Consider the following 21,235-nt stretch of genomic DNA (forward strand, 5'->3'; position numbering starts at 1 on the left):
AATAAAAACCATTTGGGATATATAAAAATGACATACTGAAGTTCAACACTACGCTATCTGAACAAAAACAACCACTGGGGTCAACAGAAGGTCATCACAATAGCATATTGTGCCTCAACAATAAATTTAGTCTCAGTTACCCAGACTCTTACCACTGGGGGCTCTACTACAAGACCACCCAGACAAAAGTCTGAGGAAACATAATCCTGACTCGCTCACTCCAGATCTCTCTTCCAGAGCAGTGCATGCTGGGAAATATTTCACATCCAACATTGCATGCTGAACTATCCAGCTTCCTTCCAGGTTTGCATGTCTCAGACATGTTAGTTACAAAGAACAGGATTCGTAAGCCAATATTTCATGACTTGGAAGAAATGTACTGTGTGACTTTCGGTGCAGCTGACTTGGGATTATGTTTCCCTACACTCTCATGTGTGTTATCTTGTAGTAGAGTGGTGAGAGTCTGGACAACTGAGACTACTAAAATTACAAAGTGTTATCTGTGAATCACCTCTTAGTTGCATAAAGTAATAAAAGTGGCTTATTTCTCTACAGTAACGTTTTGAACAGTAGCTGTGAGCTAAACACTTGTTTACTCTTTTAGAATATCAATCCTAGCAACACAATACTGGCACACGACAACTAAATTAATCAGAGTGAAAATCTACTTTGTCCTTATCCATGGTCAGCTAGCAAGATAACAAGCAACTGCAATCTATGAGAGCTATTTGTATTTAGTTATTTCTGTCAATATTTTAGTTAAAACAAATTTTGTACTCGTGATAATACTAATAGACTGTATTTCTTCTGAAGGTGCCTTCACTGTTTCTTTCAATACACATATTGCAAATCTCACACTGCACATGGTTCCCATGGGAATAACGTCAGCCGGAAGTTGATTCTGCACTTTTCCATTTTTTCAAAGTTATTTGTATGGGCTTCATACATGTACAGTGAGAATCACAATAACTGTACTACATTTACACCTGTGGTGGTCTGAGGTTGGAATGAGGTGAGTGGAACAGATTAGTTGCCTGGAAAAATGTTCTGACCATTGGGTTTTTACTCAAATATATACTGTAATTTGTAAACCAGAAAATGTTCACAAAAGACTTATTTTCGCTTATTTCACTGGGCAACAAAAATGCAAAAATAAGAAGTGACTAGTACATGAATACAATGTACCAATCTGGTAATTAGTGAAAATCAGACTTTGAAAACTGCGAAAATGTTGAAGTGGCAAAAATATTTAGGTTTACAGTAATTAAAGTGTGGTTTTCAAAAGTGGTTCTTGGGGTGTTTTGGTTTTCAAAAGAAGTTCTCGGGGTGTTGTGGTTTTCAAAAGTGGTTCTTGGGGTGTTATGGTTTTCAAAAGTGGTTCTTGGGGTGTTATGGTTTTCAAAAGTGGTTCTTCGGGTGTTGTGGTTTTCAAAAGTGGTTCTCAGGGTGTTGTGGTTTTCAAAAGTGGTTCTCAGGGTGTTGTGGCGCTACTCCATGTTAGGTTTATATAACCAAACTTTTTACATTCCAACACTGTTAAACATATATCACCCATGACACCACATTCAAACAGGAAATAAAAGCTTTATTTTCGAGTTCATCTATGTCATTGTTTATGCAGTGCTCGAAATAAGAGTCAAACGGTTTGCCTTAAATCAGATTTCATTCACTGCAATTTTCCATGTATCATTTTTGCGCTGGTATAATTCCCGGCTGCAATTCTTCACTGACCCAGGAAATACTTTGGACATTGGGGGTTTTGCCACTACCCTGGTACTCGTCTTGGACTCATAGTGACAAGGCCCCTTAGCTCACTTGCATTTTCCTAAGCTCAACCAAGAAAAATATTGAAAATAATCTAAAATTGATAATTTTTTGGAAATTTTATAGCATAGCTGACCATGCACAAGTTACATTAACAATACTTTCTATAGACATTTTCCAAAACCCCTTTTTTGGCAAACACAGCATACTCAAATTTCAGTTACGTCTTTTTTGCAATTACAAATGTTATTAAATTTCAAAATTCATTAACAAAATTCCAAAATGAACTAGGTTTTCTACAGCTGTACAAGTGTATTGTTACACTGTGTCCCCTTACAAGGGTCACAGTTACTTGATGAGGCATGCAACACATAGTGTTGAGGGTCCAATACAGTCATCATGGCAGAAAGCACCACAGCCTTTACACATTATCATAGCCTTTAGACGACAAGAACATTTCCCCATGGATGACGGTCCGTTAGTTTCTGCTGAAGACACTGAATTATGATGACTCAATGGTACACTATTTTGAGGTCCCGATTCACAAGAACAAACTGGCAAAGGTCTGTTTTCATTCTGCACAACCGTAACATGAGGTCCTGACATGTGTGAGTTCACTATTGCCGTTGTCCCTTGGTTTTCTGATCCATTTGGAATCAAACTACAAGTGCTACTTTGGGTGCTTCCGTCTAAACTTCCAGGCCGAGGAAACTCGCATGACTTATCTTCACTTGTAAATCCACTGCCATCCTCTGACGCATTACTTATAGTGTCAGAGCCAGCAGTACTGTCATTGGGTAAGAAAGCACCATTGTTTGTTATTTCTCCTACTTTATTGGAATCAGCCTCACTATTTGATCTACTCCCTGACAACTTGCTACTTTTCGGTGCCTGCGCACTTTGCGATAGCGGTACACCGTCCATGTCCGGTGAAACTTTGGCACTGCTATTGTCATATGTTAGACTTTCACAAGGAAATGTAGTAGCACCTGTATTTGTATGCATCATCATTTGTGAGTTCCTACTAGTGACAGGGAGTTGTCCATCAACTTTTGTTCTGATAATTTGGTTCGTTACAGAGCTGTGCTGACTGACTACGGGGGCAGCAATCAACAGAGGTTGAGACGCAAGTGCCATGACAGATGCAGCTTGGTTTGGATTAGGAGCCAGTAATCCAATACTACTCACTACTGTTACAGAAGTAGGAATACTCTGACCAGCCACAGCAACCAATGCATTAGACGCATCCATACCGACTTGACCTGTAGCCGATGATACACTTTCCAGTGATGGCACTGGAACGATAGATTTTAAGTTCATCCATTGATGAGGCTTTGGTTTGATTTCAACAAGTCCTGTTCCTTGTACTCTCATCTGTGACTTTGTGTCGTTTGTCACAGCAACTGAAGCCGACATGGGTCTTGCTCTAGTCTGAGCCTGAGTCCTGGCAGCTTGCCTTGCCTTTGTTTGTGCTTTTATTTGTGCTAATGTCCTGGTAGTGCCTTGAGAAGCATGGGCCTTTGCAGCTGTTTGCACCTTGATTTGTGCTAATGTCCTTGTTTGGCCATGAACTGCTTGAGCTTTGCCAGTAGTCTGAACTCGTACTTGTGCAGTTGTCTTTAGTGATCTCTGTGGTGGTGAACTAGTTGGCAAAGATTTTGTCGGGCTCAACTCACCCACATATCCATGCTGCTGTAATGGTTGTGTTTGCATTTTCATTGGCATTTGAGTTTTAGCACATGCATCAGTCATCACTTGGGTCTGTTGCATTTGCTTATTGTCATTAACTTGTTCTGACTGCACACAAGCCTGTGCTCCATGTATTTGCTCCTTTTGCTGTGCATAAACCTGTGTTGGAACTGATGGCGCCCTCTCTGGTTGAACAGACTGATTCTCTTGTTGTTGCTGTATCTCTTTAGCTGGTTCTTCTCTATGAACAATAGTAACTTTCACCTTCTTCGCAGGTGGATGCTCAAAATTGAATAAACTCTTTGGCCTCTTGAGGGCAGTCCTTGCTTGTTGAACAACATCCTCTGGCCTTCCTAGTTCTGAGGGTTCATTTAACATACGTACAAGCCGTGGACTTTGTAATATTCTTGGTTTTGTCCTTTCATTAGTAATTGAACTTGAAGATGCTAGAAGGCTAGTCGCTGACACATTCCAATTGTCTAATTCATTTCTCTTTCCACTTTTCGTAGATTTAGAGGTCGAATTCGATGACCTTCTACTGTTTGTATCTGAACTTGATTTAGTTGACATATGATGTATGGAAGGTCGTGATATTTTCAGTGTTGATGCACTCAATGATGATATGTTCCTTGTAACAATACTTGTATTATACTGTTCAAATGAGATTGGGTCTGGTAATATTGACTGTCCCCATATTGGCTCAAAATGTTTCACCTAGGAATAAAAACAGACAAGACAGAGTCAGATAAACAATGTATAAAGAAAATTTACACTCATTTTATACAAATACACACTACACCATACACAATTGATACACATGGCTAGTGGAAGGGGGGGGGGGGGTTGGAAGGAGGAGGGTGGGGGTGGATCAGTTAAAATATGAAGTCCAAGTTATTCTTTATATTATAACATTACACAAAGTTCCTTTACTATTAAAATGTAATTCGCAACGGAAATTCACCTGGGTCAGTTCAAAGTTAACTGGGTTGGATGTTCAAAGTTAACTAGGTTGGATGTGCAAAGTTAACTGGGTCGGATGTTCAAAGTGGAAATAATACAGGTGAAAGTTAAAAGCTTAAGTCACAATCATTCACAGTATTAGGTTATTTAAACTTGAATATTGTTAAGAAATACTCATTTGTTCAAAGGACCATGACTGAAAACATTTCTCACAACAAATCACAGAATCAGCACCCTTTAAGTAGGCAGTACATGTGTATCTACATTCAACAGAACACAGGATAGCAAACTTGTGGACTTAATCAACTAATGTTCATATCATATCTTGCTTGTCTAGTTCCATAAGGGGCAAGATCAATAGTTCATTGTTGACTAAAAAATGCAATTCTTTTGCCTTTGTATTCATAGTACTACATACTAATACATACTGACATGAAATTGATTGTGCTGTCTGAAACAATTATCAATTTTGGGCAACTAACTTACAAGGGGTGGGTTGGGGGTGGGAGTGTCTGAGGCTTAACTAAAAGAATATTATTTTTTATCCTAAATCGAACAAATGATCCCCCCCCCCCCAGGGAACTGAGTGGTATTATCCAGAAATACAGAGTTGAAATTAACATATAAAGTTGTGCATTATCTTACCTTCCAAGGATCAAGTTTTGCTTGTTCTCTTTCTGCCTCTTGTTTTATTTTCATTTTATTTTCCGGTGTAAATTCTCCATCCGCCAGTCTATCCTTCCATTCTATACAAGCCCTTGCAAAGAATTCATTACTCAAAGCAGTACCACTCATCCTACAAAGACAATTAGCATACATTACTAACGAGACTGTCAGTTAAAATGAGATGTATGACTCCTTGGTATCAGAAAGGCATTCTGAAGTTGAAAATGACGAACAAAACTAAGTGATTTCTGAAATATATTCAGTAGTTCTTTTTGAGTCTTAAGTTTCCATTTCTATCCTGTTTATCTCCATGGCAACCTTTGAAGACACTAACCTTATTTCCATGTATGTAGCATGCCCTCACGTGACCATAAACTGCATATTAATTTTTCTGCACTTCATTGATTCATTGTGGGTGTACACATACTGGATCACCATATTAGGTAATGTGTGTTTTTAGTAGTCTTGGCTGTTGTGCCACAGTCGGTAACAGTTTTGTTGTTTCTGTTCAGAATGCAAAGCTCACTGCATTTTTCCCCTCTATTGACAATTGGCAAAGTCATTGTGGTCTCCCTTTAACTAGAGTTCCCAACTCTGAATTCAAGATGTGCGTGTACATTTTGATTGCATGCCTAAGTTAAAATGTCTCTGCACAAGCCTGAAATCTGTCAACTTACCTTGTTGCACCATCAGGACTCATAACTTTGTCTACAGCAGGTAGTAATTGTAAAAGTTTATGCTGACATGCTGCAGGTAAACTACTAAAAGTATGCTTGTTGATCAGCGCCTGCAATGACAAAAGATTAATATTCAATTTGACTAAGGATAGGACATCTAAATGTATGAGTATTCTATATCTTGACGCAAACGTCACAACATTTAGAATCTTCCATCCAACAAATGGGTGATAATTATCATAAATCAAAATACAACTGACCCTTTTCTTTGTGTACAGTCCTTGCAAAACAGTATCTCAAACTTCAGAGTCTCCTGTTTAGCAATATCTAATTACATGTTTTTCCATTTCCAATACTAAGCACCCCATTATAAATGATGTAGTATTTAGTTCTCAAACCATGGATGGTGAGTCTCATTGTAGCAATCCAAAGTTTACATCTACCCCAATTTCCAAAGGCTTTTCACCAAGGTTTCCTTAAAACTAGTCTAGTTCCTATATGGTATAGTTATGACTTACACCTCCACTCAGTGTGGTTTCTATATGGTATCGTTACGATTTACACCTCCACTCACAGTCTAGATACAAACGGTATTGTTACGCGTGACCTCCACTCACAGTCTAGCTCCTATATGGTATTGTTATGATTTACACCTCCACTCACAGTATGGTTTAGTTAGAGACCAAGGTGGCATCCAGTCTGCCATAAAACTATCATGAAATGTTTGTGTGTTCCATTTAAATGTTTCCAAAGCTCTGATTTTACTCACTACTCCTAAATCTCCCAATATAATACATCCCCCCTCCCCTCTACCCCACCCCTCACACCCACCAGAACTACAAAGTGTGCTTATAACATGATGTAATTCTTACCTTTAGATTGGTATTTACAAGTATTGAATCTGGTGTCTCCAAATCTACACAGCCTACTTTAGTTCTTGCAATTTGAGATGCTGTAGAGAAACAGAAAGTATAAGTCATCCATGATATCATGACTTGTACCATGCATGGGCCATATAGAACAAAAAAATATGGAATATATACTCTGGCCATTCTATGTCACGACAATGCATGCCTACGTCACTGGTTCTGCTGTGTTTGAAATATGAGCTCCACATGCATTTTTCTGACGTTCTTCCCCTAAATTGAAATCAATGTGTGCTTTACCAGGTTTACAACTCTCTGCTACTAGGATTCACTCTTCTCTGGCACTGAGGTTCTACTTAGATAAAACACTAACGCTAAACAATTTACCCTCCTTAACAAAAGCACTGTCTAATACCCTATATCAAGGTGGCTGCTTGGGGCGCTATTCAATAGCCACTATATCAAAATAAATTTTGATTCAAAAGCTATGCATACACACCAAATTTCAAAATTCTACCCCAAAGTGAACTATCTTCATGTTTATCCACCTAACACTGTCTAATACCCCATGTGTAGGTGGCTGCTAGAGGGGGCTGTCTGCCTAACACTGTCTAATACTCATTGTCTAACGACTATACTTACAATGACTAAGCTTCTTGTTAAATCTTCTTCTTGGCTGAAAATGACGAAAAAAGTAACAGATCTGTTAATTTGGAAGTCAACATATCTACACAAGATATTTAGTAGTACACTTGATATTAAACTTCTATTCAGGAGGTACATGTAAACTACCCTTCATCACACTACCTTGTCAATGATATATGTTATGGTTACTGTATCAAGAGTTCTGCTCCATGCGAATTTATAGAGTACTGGGTTCTAGCCTATGATTTTCATATATTAGTCAGAATTCTTGCCAGGTCTGTACAGTATAGCATAGCGGGTTCCATTTTACAATTTCATAATATGGTGCAAGTCACACTTCCCCCAAGTTTGTACAACACAGTGGATTAAAAACCTACAATGTAATAGTCAAAGTTCTTCAAAAGTCAGCATAGTAGGTTCCACCCTACAGACTTCTCCCTATCCTTTTATAGCGGTTGTCATTCTATATATTAACTTTCTTCATAACATGATACACAATCTAAGGCTTATGAATATTTATCATTATCAACAGATAATTAATATATAATTTGAATACTAGAGAGATATATTCAATTTCACCTCAGATTATGCACTAGATGCATATGGTCGTTTGAAAGCAAAACTACCCAGTTTCAAAATTTTTCAAAAAACTCATAAAATTCTTTAAAATCTTCAGTACCCTGTATATACATTTTTAAAATATTTCAGTTTACCTTTCTGCTAAGTCCTGGAATGGCTGCCATAATTTCACTGGGTGTTTGTTTCTTGTTCTGTCCTCCAGTGTTGTTACAGTTCACTGCATTCTTTTCTTCAGCTCTGATTTCCATCTGAGCTTGTCTCTCACTAAATCGATCTTTACAAGACAAGTTGATACACAGAAGACATAAGCATGAAACGCTTTCGATGTTTAAGCATTAACTTTTCAGTTTTCAGTACATTTTACAGCACTATCTCTTGGATTTTCACAGAAGGGCTAAGAGTGTCTTTTTTCAGAAGAGAGACAATTTTTAGCATTCTCCCCACTATAAAAAGTAAATTGTTAATAGCACCCTTGCCACTAATGTGCCCTCTAAGACAATTAGACGTGACACTGACACACACAATTTCTAGTGATGCACCAAAATTTGATGTACCTCTAACTCTTACTATATGGCGACTCACAAGAAATGCCAGTTTTTATCATTTTGACCCATAACAACAACATTTGCTATCATTAGAGGGCACACTGCTTGCCACCCAGCGCGCCATGCTAGGCAGGTTTCTTGCCATACTTAAATTTAGAAATCTTCCATTTTCATGACAATATTAAAGGGGAACGACACTCCAGGAATAGGGTATCATTGCTATTGGCCATTACATCATGGAAATCAACAGAAATATTGTATTCTTTTATGACTCTCCAGAACAAATAGTTTATGAAAATGTCTTTATTTTCTGGAGTGGTGTTCCCCTTTAATGATAACCTACAAACATGTACACTTTTTGATGAATTCACATAAATCTACAATGGACTTAATGCATTTTTCATGTACAGTATGTTTTACACGAATTGAAACTGCCATCTTTGCTAAATGGAAGTTTATAACCTAGAGTCCTAGAATCGACTCCAATGCTGTCCTTCTTGTACTAAGTTGTAGGAAATGGAAGACATTGAAGGCGATATGCTTAGATTCTAGGTATGTGAGTTTGTCAGCACACGGAAGTAATGTTAGTCATGTTTTAGTCCTATCGACTATTAACACTACCAGGTTAAATATAAAGCTATGAGCTTTTTCTGTGTATTGCAGGAAAAGATTTACTGTTTGAAATTATTCCCCAACATCTTTCTTTCAAACTCCAATTCTAGGAAATATGAGTGACATAAGGGGCCTTTGCCTTTATACATGGGAAATGAGTGTGACATAGAGGGCCTTCATCTTTGTCAGTAAAAGGAACTAAGAGTGACATATTGGCCTTTTTCTTTGACACAAGGAATCTTAGTCAATGTTGAACTTTAACCTTTGACCTAGTCACATGTCAGTGGCAAGTTGAGACTCAACATTTGTATCATAAATACATTAGACATAAGAAGGAAAGATGTTTGGGAATACAGTAATAGCATAAATATATCATTACAAGGCAAGTTTTTACAGAATGAAAAATCTAGTTATTTGACATCATAGCATGCAGTTTTGGTATTTCAGTATCCTTGATACAGACATGTTTTATTTCAAAATTGAACAGTCTGGCGTACATGTAAAACAGGGGACCACCTGTGTTTCATAAACAAATTGTGTTCAATGTTAATGGCTTTAACACAATGCCAGGTCAAATACATCTTTCAAATTCCAGTTAGAATTTGACAGTCCCTCACTTAACCCTATCTTGAATGCAAGTGTGTCCAAATTGTACAGTTGGTCAACTGTTCTACACTCATGCCCGGTGCGACAACTGCAAGATTCAATGTTGTGGGCACTCAACGTTACTCTCACTTACATGTATACCTTAGCGACCAGTGTGGGGCGCCCTCAATGGCAAATCTTGCAGACTACAACTTGCCTTGCACTTGATATAGTATGCTGACATCTACATCTTTAAGAGAACTACTAGACTATGTTACTGTACATTACACAACACAGACAAACATGTGAAATTGAATGACGCAAAAAGACTGCAAGCAACAATGCCTATAGCAAAGTAATTGGCCATGGTAAAAATTGAACATTACGAATGCATTACATGAGGACTATAATTTGGTGTGAGCTTTGTAGTCCACCTCAACCCTCATCATTGTAAAATGGAACAGCCCAGTTTCTAGGAAGAAACAATAGAAACTGGACCAATTCACAATGATAAGGGGGGTGGGCAGACTAGCAATCAGCACATTGTGCAACTATGAATGATTTGGCATGGAGGCTTCTACAGAGCTTATGCTTGTGAGCAGCAAAGCATTTTTTTTTTGATCTATGGAGCACCCAAACATCGCCTCTTTTCAGTTTGTTGGACCTACCAACCTTGGTGAGGAGGGGGTGGTAAAGGTTTTATAAGAATCCTGGGGACTGAGCTTTTGGTAATGGCATTCTTTTTACGTCTCTTCTCGTGCTGTTGTAAGGCTTTTCTAAGAGCTTTCTTACTGGGATGTTGTTGGTGTACTTTAGAAGTGGTGGACTGAGAACTGGAATACTTGACATGGTCCTGTTGTTGTCCTGTATCACCTTCATGGTTATTGTAAGCAGCTGCCATCGTGATATGATCTCCATCTTCCAGTCTGTTTTTCAGTGTTGGAATCAAATAGTGGGCATGTTCAGGAAGTACACACAGTGCTGAAACATACAAAACAAAGATATGGATTAATTCACGACATACATTATAAATTGGATTACTCATGTCAAGTAGGTTTTCATCCACAAAGTGACCTCCAGGCATGATACATATGTTGTCCACACTAAATATTTCAAATTAGTGTTTTTTAGAGATGAAGAAAACATTTTCTCCATTACTGTACAGGAATTTATATTTTTATAATTCAAGCACAATTCTTACATCAACGTCTATTCATGTGGCAAAGACTGGTGATATATTATACTTACCATCACACATACACCCACAAACATACACCCACACACATACACCCCCCCCCCCCCCACACACCCCCCCCCCCCCCCCACACACACACACACACTGATCCCTTCAAAATATTAATAAATACATTTTCCATTATTCAAAATTTTATAATCTGGTATATGATGTAAGCAAGGGCATGCCTTAACCTGAAAGGTTCAGGTTTTGTTTCCACTTTGTAGCGAGTGGTTACGAAAGTGGATCAAGAACTGGACCTTTCAGACTAGAGCAACCATGTGATAGATGGGACCAACAACTGTATCTTTCAGACTCTTTAACAGTGACTACATGTATATACTAGTGCTGTACAGTATACATTTATGTCTGCACACATGACACACATATACAATGCCTGCATTCCCAATAAGCAATTGCAAGTCTACTACATACTGCACAGAATACAATTTCTATAAAATTTCAACTACATACATGACACACACATATATACAACGTATGCATTTCAAATAAGCAACTGGAAGTCCAAGTTACCTTTTTTCTTTTCTTTGACTTGTCTGTCTTTACTGGTATTGACAACATCTTCAATATCATCTTCAGCTGCATCTACACTACCATCTTCATCATCTTGTTGCATTTCAAGCAATGCAAAGATATTTTCAGGAAGGTGGCTCTGTGATACAGTTAGAGACCTTGTTAGTAGTGTACAGTTTATTGAGTACACAGTATGATAAAAGCACTTTTTACTGCTGAACAATGCATGATTGTTACTACGGTAAGTGTCTCCTGAAGCATAATTTATGAAAAATTGGGAAAAATAATGGTGATTTTTTTACTTTTGAGCACTACAAAAACAGTGACTTAGAAATGGGTTGCTCAAAAAATAGCAAGATTGAATAAATACAGTTTCATGCGACATTTTATCTAAATTAAATTAAATCTAATGCCACCACTCAACACATTAACACCCATATGTCTGCATCCAGTGGCAGTATTGCAATCTTAGATTGCTGTTCTTATTGGGTTTGTGTGTGTGTGTGTGTTGTATCAAACAGAACTGATAAAAGGTAACTAGAAATGAGATGTACCTTCAAACCATAAACTCCAGTCTTGCCAGCTACTTTATAGAATATACCATCAGATCCTCTTGCATGGGTATGTAACATGGAGTTTATACAGGCTATAGGTGTAGTACCACTGTGAACACAAGAAAAAGAAAAACATGTTGTTTAGTTTTATTCAACAGTCTGTTATAATCCCGTTGGTAATCAGCTACGTACAGTACATGCATAAATGATGTCAGTGTCCGATACATGCATGATACAGCAGTGTTCTCCACAAGGGGTTTTTGAATGGTGCATCACCCCTCTGTTTTCATGAGTCATGCCTCTGTTTGTGGGGGCCACCCCTTTATTTGAGTTGGCCACCCCTCTGTTTTTGCCATAATGAATTATGCTTATTATTAAAGATTGAAAGAGTGGAACTGAAATAATTTCTTAAAACTTTTATGTTTTCTCGTTTGCTTCATATAAGTTAATGGATCATTGCTGAAAAAAGGAATTTAATTGATTTTTTTTTTCACTGTTAAATGTCAAGATCTGAAAATATGCTAATGATATGCAAATTAATATGTTAATAAGGTCACCTCTTCAAAATTGTGGCGAACCCTGTACAGGTACATCATGGTAACATGCACGTATATATGAAAATGAAAAATAATACAAGAAAAAAGTCATTTTTTCGATGGTTTTCACCAGGCTGTTGAATGATTGACTCCCACCCCAAGTCTTTATAATGTTGTAAAACTAAATATTTTCAAAAACTACAAATCTTTACGATTTCATTCAAGAAGTTCTTACCAACTATTTTACATGAATTTTTTAAGCCTGGTGTACTGTCTATGTACAAGAAGGCAATTTAGCCATTACTTAATTTCACATTTTGTTTTCTGGTATCATAAGTGAAAATACAAAACGTAAGTCTTTAGTGAAAATTTCCAGGTTTACAGCATTCAAAAATTGATGTGTGGTTGATGAGAAGGGATAAACTATAAAACGAAAATAACCAGTATAATATTATGATTGTATTGTTAACGCTGTACAAACTCATATTTTTAAATATTTTTTCTCCCACATATTTTTGCAACCTATATTCAGGTCTAAAGAATACCATATGTTCTTTAGATTCCTGTATATCCAATAACACTCACACTACATTTCATTTTTCACTCTACATTTCAATAACACAAGATTAGTTTATACATGGAACATGAAACCAAGTCAGGATTAGGGAAATGCGTGTATGTTGCCATGACTACATTTCAAAGTTATTAGTAAAATTTGAATAGTTGTACCTATATGCATTTTACAGTATTTTTGTTCTGTGTAGCTCAGTTATACATGAATATATTATCACAAAGTGACCGATGCATATAAATATTCTCAATTACCAAAGGTACTAATCTTTCAGAATAAATTGCATACAGAGATCAACAGGTTGAATCTGAGAACACTATGACAGTAAACCTTACATGTACAACACTGGTAATCCAGCCTTCAGTTTACTAAGATTACCAAGGTTACTTCTAGATACAATCAACCCCCTGATTAACATGTAGTGTATAATTATTGGAATTTGAACAATTTTCGGTGAATATATTGTTGGTTGTCTGATTGAAAAATATATTACTCCATTTACAGACGGTGGAGCTTTATTAGTTACTGACCATCTGCTGATTTGCTATGAATTGACAATGATATTGTGAGATAATGTCATATTTCACTCCAATGTGTACCAGTAGATTTGTTGTGAGCTCATTTCACACTTAGAAAATAGGTTTAATAATGTTTCCTTTTCTTGTTTTATTATTTAGTGGACGGCAATGTGCCCTCTGATGATAGCCAAATTTTGTTGCTGTGAGTCACCACATAGTAAGAGATAGGAGAACACCAAATTTTGGTGCGTCACTAGAAATTGTTTGCGTCAGTGGCGCGTCAAATTGAGTTAGCGGGCACACTGTTGGGTGGCTACAGACAGAGAAAGGGGCAAGAAAGGGGCAGGTAATGTGGTGGTATGCATAACAATTTCAAATGTGTAGCTTCTTGAGGCTAGTTGATGGTTTAATTACCCTCCCCCACTCCCACCCACCCACCCACACTAGTGGGTGGCTACAGACAGAGAAAGGGGCAGGTAAAGTGGTGGTCTGTATAACAATTTCAAATGTGTAGCTTCTTGAGGCTAACTGATGGTTTAATTACCACCCCCCACCCCCCCCCCCCACCCCCAACCCCCATGATACCTTTCCTTCTTCCCCAACCCCAAAATGTCATATGTACAAATTTCAGGGTTCCCCTATATCTTGGTGTAGGTCAGTGGCGTATTAAATTGTCTTAGAGGGCACTGCATATATATATGACATACTTTAAATTACCATATAACCACAGTTCTGTTCAATTTCACAATTAGGTGTGAAAAAGTTGTCTGGCAGAGCTATAGAAAATGTTGGTGTAGGACAGTAACGCCACATAATCTTACACCAAGTTATGGCCAGTTATCTATTACACAGATAAAACTAATGCAGAGAACCCTGGGATTGAAACCCTGTCCTTTGAAGTTCAAAGATGGTGAAACATATCACGACACCGACACTCATGGATACTTATTTTACAATTATGTCATTTACCCTTTTGAAATTTAGTGATATAAAACTCACCTTCTTTATATTTCAATTCCAAGGTAAAGACAAAAGACAGGACAAAAACAGTGATACTGTGTGTTAGTAGAAAGTTAACAACAACAACAACAACAACAATAACAATAACAACAACAACAACATAGATGGACACAAAATGGCACAATGTAGAAGTGCTTCATAACGATATACATGTACCAATAGGGCACTTGCAATCCAGACTGAGCATGCTCAGACGCAAAGGACTATGGGATTATCCGAGGTTATCGTAATACCTAATCTGGAGCTAACCCATTCAAAAGGTATTGTCATATATGTTACATTTCATTTGACATGCTAATGTAACATTGTCACCATGCCATGCCTTGTCTTGTCTTGTATCGAAATTCCCCCTTTCAGTAGAGGCACCTCTAGCAGAGTATGGATTAATTGCCTTTGTACATCAAACAACTAATAATAGAACATGTATAAATACAGGCATAAACATAACGACAGAGAGGTATACAATTGTATGTACATAATTGACGTGTATAAATACTACAACAATGACCCATTGATATCTGGCTGGTTATCACATATAATAAAATAGTAAATGACTACTCACCTGATGTCCTTCAATCCTTCCTTCTGTATCACTTGTAATATTTCTTTGTAACTCATCGGTGTGTTTGGAGTCATCTCCAAAACCTGTTGACAAACATATTATTAGATTTATTAGATTTTCTTATAACTCATTGGTTTGTTCCGGAGAACAACACCCTCCCTCCCTCCCTCTCTCCTGCTGGGAAAAGGGTAAACAATGCATGTCAGTAGTAATCCCTGACACACTGACAGGTGGTTGAACTGGTTACTTCATTCAGTTTACAAACTCAACCTCCAGCTTGAAAGTACGGTAAGTCACATACATGTAAGGACGAGATAACGTTATTACGTTTACATGTATATATCAATGCTTCTATAGCATAAAACTACTGCAGTCGGGGGTAAGAATGAAATACTGTGCTAGTGAAATCCATTTGATTAGACAGTGAGTGGAGATGTCATGATTATAACATGTATAGAAACTAGAGTAATGCAAACTGATTGATGAAACATTACTTGCTTTATATTATTATATTTCCCTGTAACTCTTACATTTGTATGTGATTGGAGTCATTTCCAAGCTCTTCATCGAAACACTGTTTATTAGCGTTACCAGTAAGGGTGACAGCGTCGGACTCATACATGTACATGTACATTGTACATACAAAATAAATGTACTAAAACTAACCCATGCCTCCTTATCAAAAGTATAGCATAAAATATGGAAATCTGTGCAAATGTTTTACTGTTGATAGAAACATTACATGCTTCATGAGCGTCGACACCAGGGGTGGCAACTACACAGACTGTCACTCATACATGTACACAATAAAATTATGTAGGTAAAACTGACCCATACTTCCAAACCAAACATTGTAGCCAAATATGGGATTTGATGCGTGTTTCCATCATTCCCAAAATAGTGGTTTTGGAATACATCTATATTACCAATTTATATTTAAGTAGTGTTTGTTGGTAGTAACACTCTTTCGTCTTTGTGCATCACTTTTTTATAATAACAAAAGATACAGTATTGGTCCATAGTGCTGTCCATATAATACAACAGTTGTACTAGTTGCATGGATGACAAACAATTACAATGAATGCAATTATGTAAATTTTATTCTTTTGTTCTAAAGAAATCATCATGTGGAACCCATCATTCTATGAAAGCCTAGGATTTTCTCAGGTTGGTTAATTTGCATATGAATTGTTCCTTATGTAGATTTCCATTGTTTTGCTGAAATGATACATGTGTATATGGTATCATAATGTAATAAACTCTCTTTGGAGAACACTGCAAGTGCAAGAGCTAAATTTAGAAATTTTGCAGAGCATACAAAATATTTAAGAAAAATTACTCAATAATTTGGCCAAAAATTAACAATACATGAGTTTAACCATGGTTTAACTCAATCATAGCGGTAACTTCGTGATTACAAATCATATGTTTAAAACCACACACATGCCACGTTGAACATGCTCAAACAAAAAATATTGCCTGTCACTCTACATACAAAAGCTTGCGTCTATATCAGTGGTTCTGCGATGCCCTATCAAAATGTTCAAAATCACTATTATTCTTCCTGATTTTTCATAAACTTCATCTGCATCATCAGCATGGGTATATCATTCTCTAACATTTACCTTTATTGAATCTGAAAATACTCGCGACCTTACCTACATGTAACTTGTTTAAAGGGTTTTGCTAAGTGTCACTCATCTATCGAATTGTAGTGACAAAAGCTTCTTACTTTTACATCACTAATAATTTAAAAATAAATAAATAATAAATTAAAAAATTCTACCTACCCCACCTTAATTGATTGTAATTGGAACCACACAATTTTTTAGGCCTAATTTTCTTTATTCTGTTGAAATATACTCGTAAAAAAAGAGATGTCTGGTGAATTGTAGTGACAAGGCCCCTCAGGTCACTCATACTTTCCTTTGCTGAACTAAGAAAATTACTGGGGAACAGTATCTTATTGTACAGTGAATTCTATATATAATGTCATTACAGATGTGCAACTGTGGTTTGGTGAAATAGTCGAGAGAGCAACACTTGACATGCTGTTTTTATACGGTTTCCTAGCAAGCCTCTCATTAATGAATAAAATGCTGTAAAGCAAACACTGTCTTTGTTGTCTTGTCATTTTCTGACAGGCAGATCATTTGTCAGACCCTACTTTTCATGCCTACCTATCCACAATATACATTGTATAGTATCTGTACCGGTACTTATAATATGACATAGGTTGCCCATTGACCTCGTTTCTCTGTAAGGTCTTAGGCCTTAGCAAGAAATCAATTTCCTGGTAAATGTCTGGTTCCATGATGAAATACAAATATGCATGTCTGATCCGACAGATTAGCTTATCTGGTGGTTGACCCATTTAAAACAGATTTTTAAATTTTTTAAGTAGGAACTTCCTAAAAGGTACATTTCTGTAAGATATCAGTAAAGCTGAACATTAGTCATAGTGCAAAACTGCATGAACTACTAAATGTACAAGACGACAAAATGAAGAATGAAATAAACTGAGTTTCTGCCAGCAAAGATATATACAAACTGATTATTAGTGAACACACAGGTCTGCAACATTCAATTTGATAAATAAAAAGGACTTAGGCAAATATGAATTTCTAGGGCTCTACATGTATTTTAAACTGTCAAGAAAGAGTAATGCGATATCGTGTCATTGTTCACACTATCAATTGCCAAATAGTCAAATGACGTATTGATTTATAGACTGGTGAGTCTTGACTCGGATCACTTCGCCAAACTGTTGGTATGAGGGTTACAAGTTGTGAAGTGAATCTGTGATATTCATAAATGGCAGAATTAGATATTAAATGTTATTCCTTCATATTTTTTCTTTATTCAGTCTTGAAAAATATGTGTGACCTAAGGGGCTTTGTCACTGAGTTGCCAGACAAGTAGTGACAAATCATTGGGTACATTGTATGTGTGTATTATCTGGCTAAAAATATATTGGGGAATAGCATATTTATAACTCTTCCAGTATAATTCATGACAAACCTGGAAAAATAATGGCAATCTGGAAGGTTCTGACATGTATTGCACCCAATACCAGTAACGTACATGTACATGAAGACACAGGTTGTTGTGACATATACAATGTATGCAGAACAACCATGTTATTTACATTTTGTAAACCATATTTTCTGTTCAAAGACTGTAACTTGGCTTGTGCACTGATGGTATGTACATTTTGTATAGGGCACAGACACACCTCCATGTTTCAATAGAAGTTTGAGGAGAGGTAGGGCCAATGTATGTGAGGAATGTGGTACATTTTTGTAGTGTTACACTATCAGATGGACTACATGTATGAAATTTAGAGGTCGTCTGAAATCATAATGTGTAATGGTCTCTTTATTTAATAGGTTACGTGATTGCTGAAATCACAATGATCATAATGATTTGTATGGTCTACCAATATTTCAAACCTATGCAAGAATTGTGTCAAATATTCTTACGTTTAGGTATTGCAATATAAAGGAATTGCACTGCAAACTTTATTGTTTTTATTTGGTACCAATTGAAGCAATATTCAGCTTCTGAACTATACAGATAAAACCTGGAGTGTCCATCTATCTGCTGCTAAATCTGTCTGTTCAAGAAGTCCATCAGTGTGAGTCAGCACTCTTGCAATCCCGAGAGAAATTTACTATTCAAAAGGTAAGAATTGAGAACATTGGACCACCTATGTACACACACCTGTATTCAAGCTAGTTACATAGTAAAGTTAGGTTAGGGAATGAAACGAATTTACATATATATATCAATGCAAGTATTGGGTAGCAGTACAATTTACAAAATAAGAAACTACGAAAACATTTGGTCCAAACTTCAGGATCTGTTAAAAGCATAATGTCTAACTCTTTCCTGCTTTTTGGGGTTTTTTTTTAGCGAGACTGTAAACACAAACTTTTTCTTTATTCATTCTCTCTTGTACCGCCCAAATGGAAAACAACAAAAAATATCTAAATTTAACAAAAAAATTAGGTTAGGGACTGGTTTACAGTTACTGATTTGTATCGCCTTGTCCTTCAATGGCTGGACATGTATTCTACCAATGTACCATTGAGTGTGAGTGGATAGAAAAGGACTGGCTATTGTGGCATTTCCTTTGAAACTTATTAATTCCATTCTAACATGCAAGACTTGTCAGCCTACACTTTATGTCTCTGACTTCCTGTTTTTTAAGTTGCTAACTGTCTTGTGCTTTCTTACCCTTTGATTTCTCTTCAGATTTGGCGATTATTGCCAATTTTAGTAGTAATGTTGACCAGTAATATTGACAATCCCTTCACTACCTATAGTGACACATGTCCCTTAAAAATTTGCACCACAATGTAGTATTATTATTAGTAATAAATGAACTACATGTAGACATACAGTATATTACTTTACTACTTATTATTGTCAGTGCAATTCTATTCTCCTGATATGCCCAAATGCCCCTTCACCATAATAAAACGGCGAATATTGCATTTGGGTTTCGTAACTGCGTTATGTACTTTTTTGTATTTCCTTGTGTAGAGTTTTTTCCTTGTGTAGTGTTTTGGCATACACAGTGAAATAACACAAATCTGTGATATATCACAAAATTACATGTATGTGTTGTACAGCATGTACAAATTTAATGTACATATGCACATGTATGGTATCATTTCATGTTTGAATCTATGCAACAAACAGGTACCTCATGTATTGCATAAAAATTGTGTCCACAACCGTGTATCTCTGCTGTCTTATCAAAACATTTTCACAGAACAAGTCTGCAATGATGCTTAGTTCCTGGAAAAAATCCATTATGCATTACATCATCACAGTCAAAATGGAGACGAGTCTCACATGTTGTAAGTTTACTGATGAGATGTCCAACACACTCCCATCGTTTATACTCCCAGTTCTGATGATCTTTGTGTTTTAATGCACCTCAATTTATTTTGAAATGTTTTATAATCAACACCTATTCTATCTACATTTACAATGCCAATGAAATGGAGCACAACAATGTACACATCATGATCACATCGCCAATACCAGTGAAATTATCAGATCATGTGATGTGCAGTGATATGACCTGGTGAATCACAAGTTATAGGCATAACAAACTGTATGATTTACGTAATTTCTGAAGGTGACCAATTTATCATATTGATCATAATTTCCTCCTCCATCTCTGTATGTAACATTTCACCTTTTAGGCACAAAAGGGCATTGTATTGTCATCATCAAAATATTTGACCTTCCTCCCAACCAGGAAAAATGTAGAGTAGTCGCATGCAACGAGCCTTGCTTTCATTTACTTTCTATATCTACATGGAGAAAATTCATTATATACGTTAAAATAAGCTACCCAAAATTTGGTAAATCGAGGTTGGGAGGGATGAAATATAATCGTTTTAGAATACGACCTACATGTACATTATGACTCTACGGTTTTCCCCCTTAGGCCGGGTAGGTTTTAGATCCGCCTTGTACGAAATACTTACGATTTTCGCGGCTTCAGCCCATGTTCTGCTCCTCTTCTTCTTGTGTTTCTCCTTCATGGTTATCTTGAAATATTTTTTATACCTATGGTAAGGCTAAAATGGTCTAAACAACCACGTAATTGGATTATCAAAGTGACAAGGCGCAGATACACAAACTATTCCGCCATTTTTGCTGCTGGCTCATATCTGTCACGTGACTATGACAATATCCGAAGTGGGTTCGGGGGATTTTCGGATACATAATTAATGCTCGAGTCCATGGAAACAATCCAATATGGCGACGTCCAGGTGAGTATGGATACTCAAAACAAATATAAACTTTGCCATTTCTTAGGCGTTTGAAGCATTATCTTGAAATCAAAATTTATATTTTCTCTAATGTTAGTATTTGTTTGTGAAAATTAAACCAACTGGCGGTCATTTGACACTCATTTTGTCACGATTTAGCTTATTTTTAGTGTACGAAATATTCTTCCAAGTGACTCCGATCGAAAAGGTCGTAATAATACTACAAACAGCAGGGCTTCAAATAAACAACAACACAGATCAGTCAATGTCGTTTTGTATTGTACACTACGTCTACTAACGTGCAGATACACGGGTACTTATAC

General features: G+C 36.7%; 1 protein-coding gene across 2 annotated transcripts; it reads right to left on the reverse strand.

The window, feature by feature from the left end:
• Positions 1–1,564: 1,564 nt before the first annotated feature.
• Positions 1,565–20,794, reverse strand: LOC144445622 (uncharacterized). Of its 2 annotated transcripts, none has more exons than XM_078135241.1 (11): positions 20,625–20,794; positions 15,118–15,200; positions 11,911–12,019; positions 11,357–11,495; positions 10,381–10,569; positions 7,981–8,120; positions 7,265–7,298; positions 6,629–6,708; positions 5,757–5,866; positions 5,059–5,209; positions 1,565–4,167 (listed from the first exon to the last, which is right to left on the reverse strand). In XM_078135241.1, the coding sequence occupies exons 1-11, from the start codon at positions 20,679–20,681 to the stop codon at positions 2,113–2,115; spliced, it is 3,147 nt and encodes a 1,048-aa protein (XP_077991367.1). In that variant the 5' UTR covers positions 20,682–20,794; the 3' UTR covers positions 1,565–2,112. The 2 variants fall into 2 exon arrangements, with proteins under 2 accessions (XP_077991367.1, XP_077991366.1); XM_078135240.1 differs by having other exon boundaries at positions 10,261–10,569.
• Positions 20,795–21,235: the final 441 nt, after the last annotated feature.

This window comes from Glandiceps talaboti, chromosome 14 (genome assembly GCF_964340395.1).
Source record: "Glandiceps talaboti chromosome 14, keGlaTala1.1, whole genome shotgun sequence".
Lineage (NCBI taxonomy): Eukaryota > Metazoa > Hemichordata > Enteropneusta > Spengelidae > Glandiceps > Glandiceps talaboti.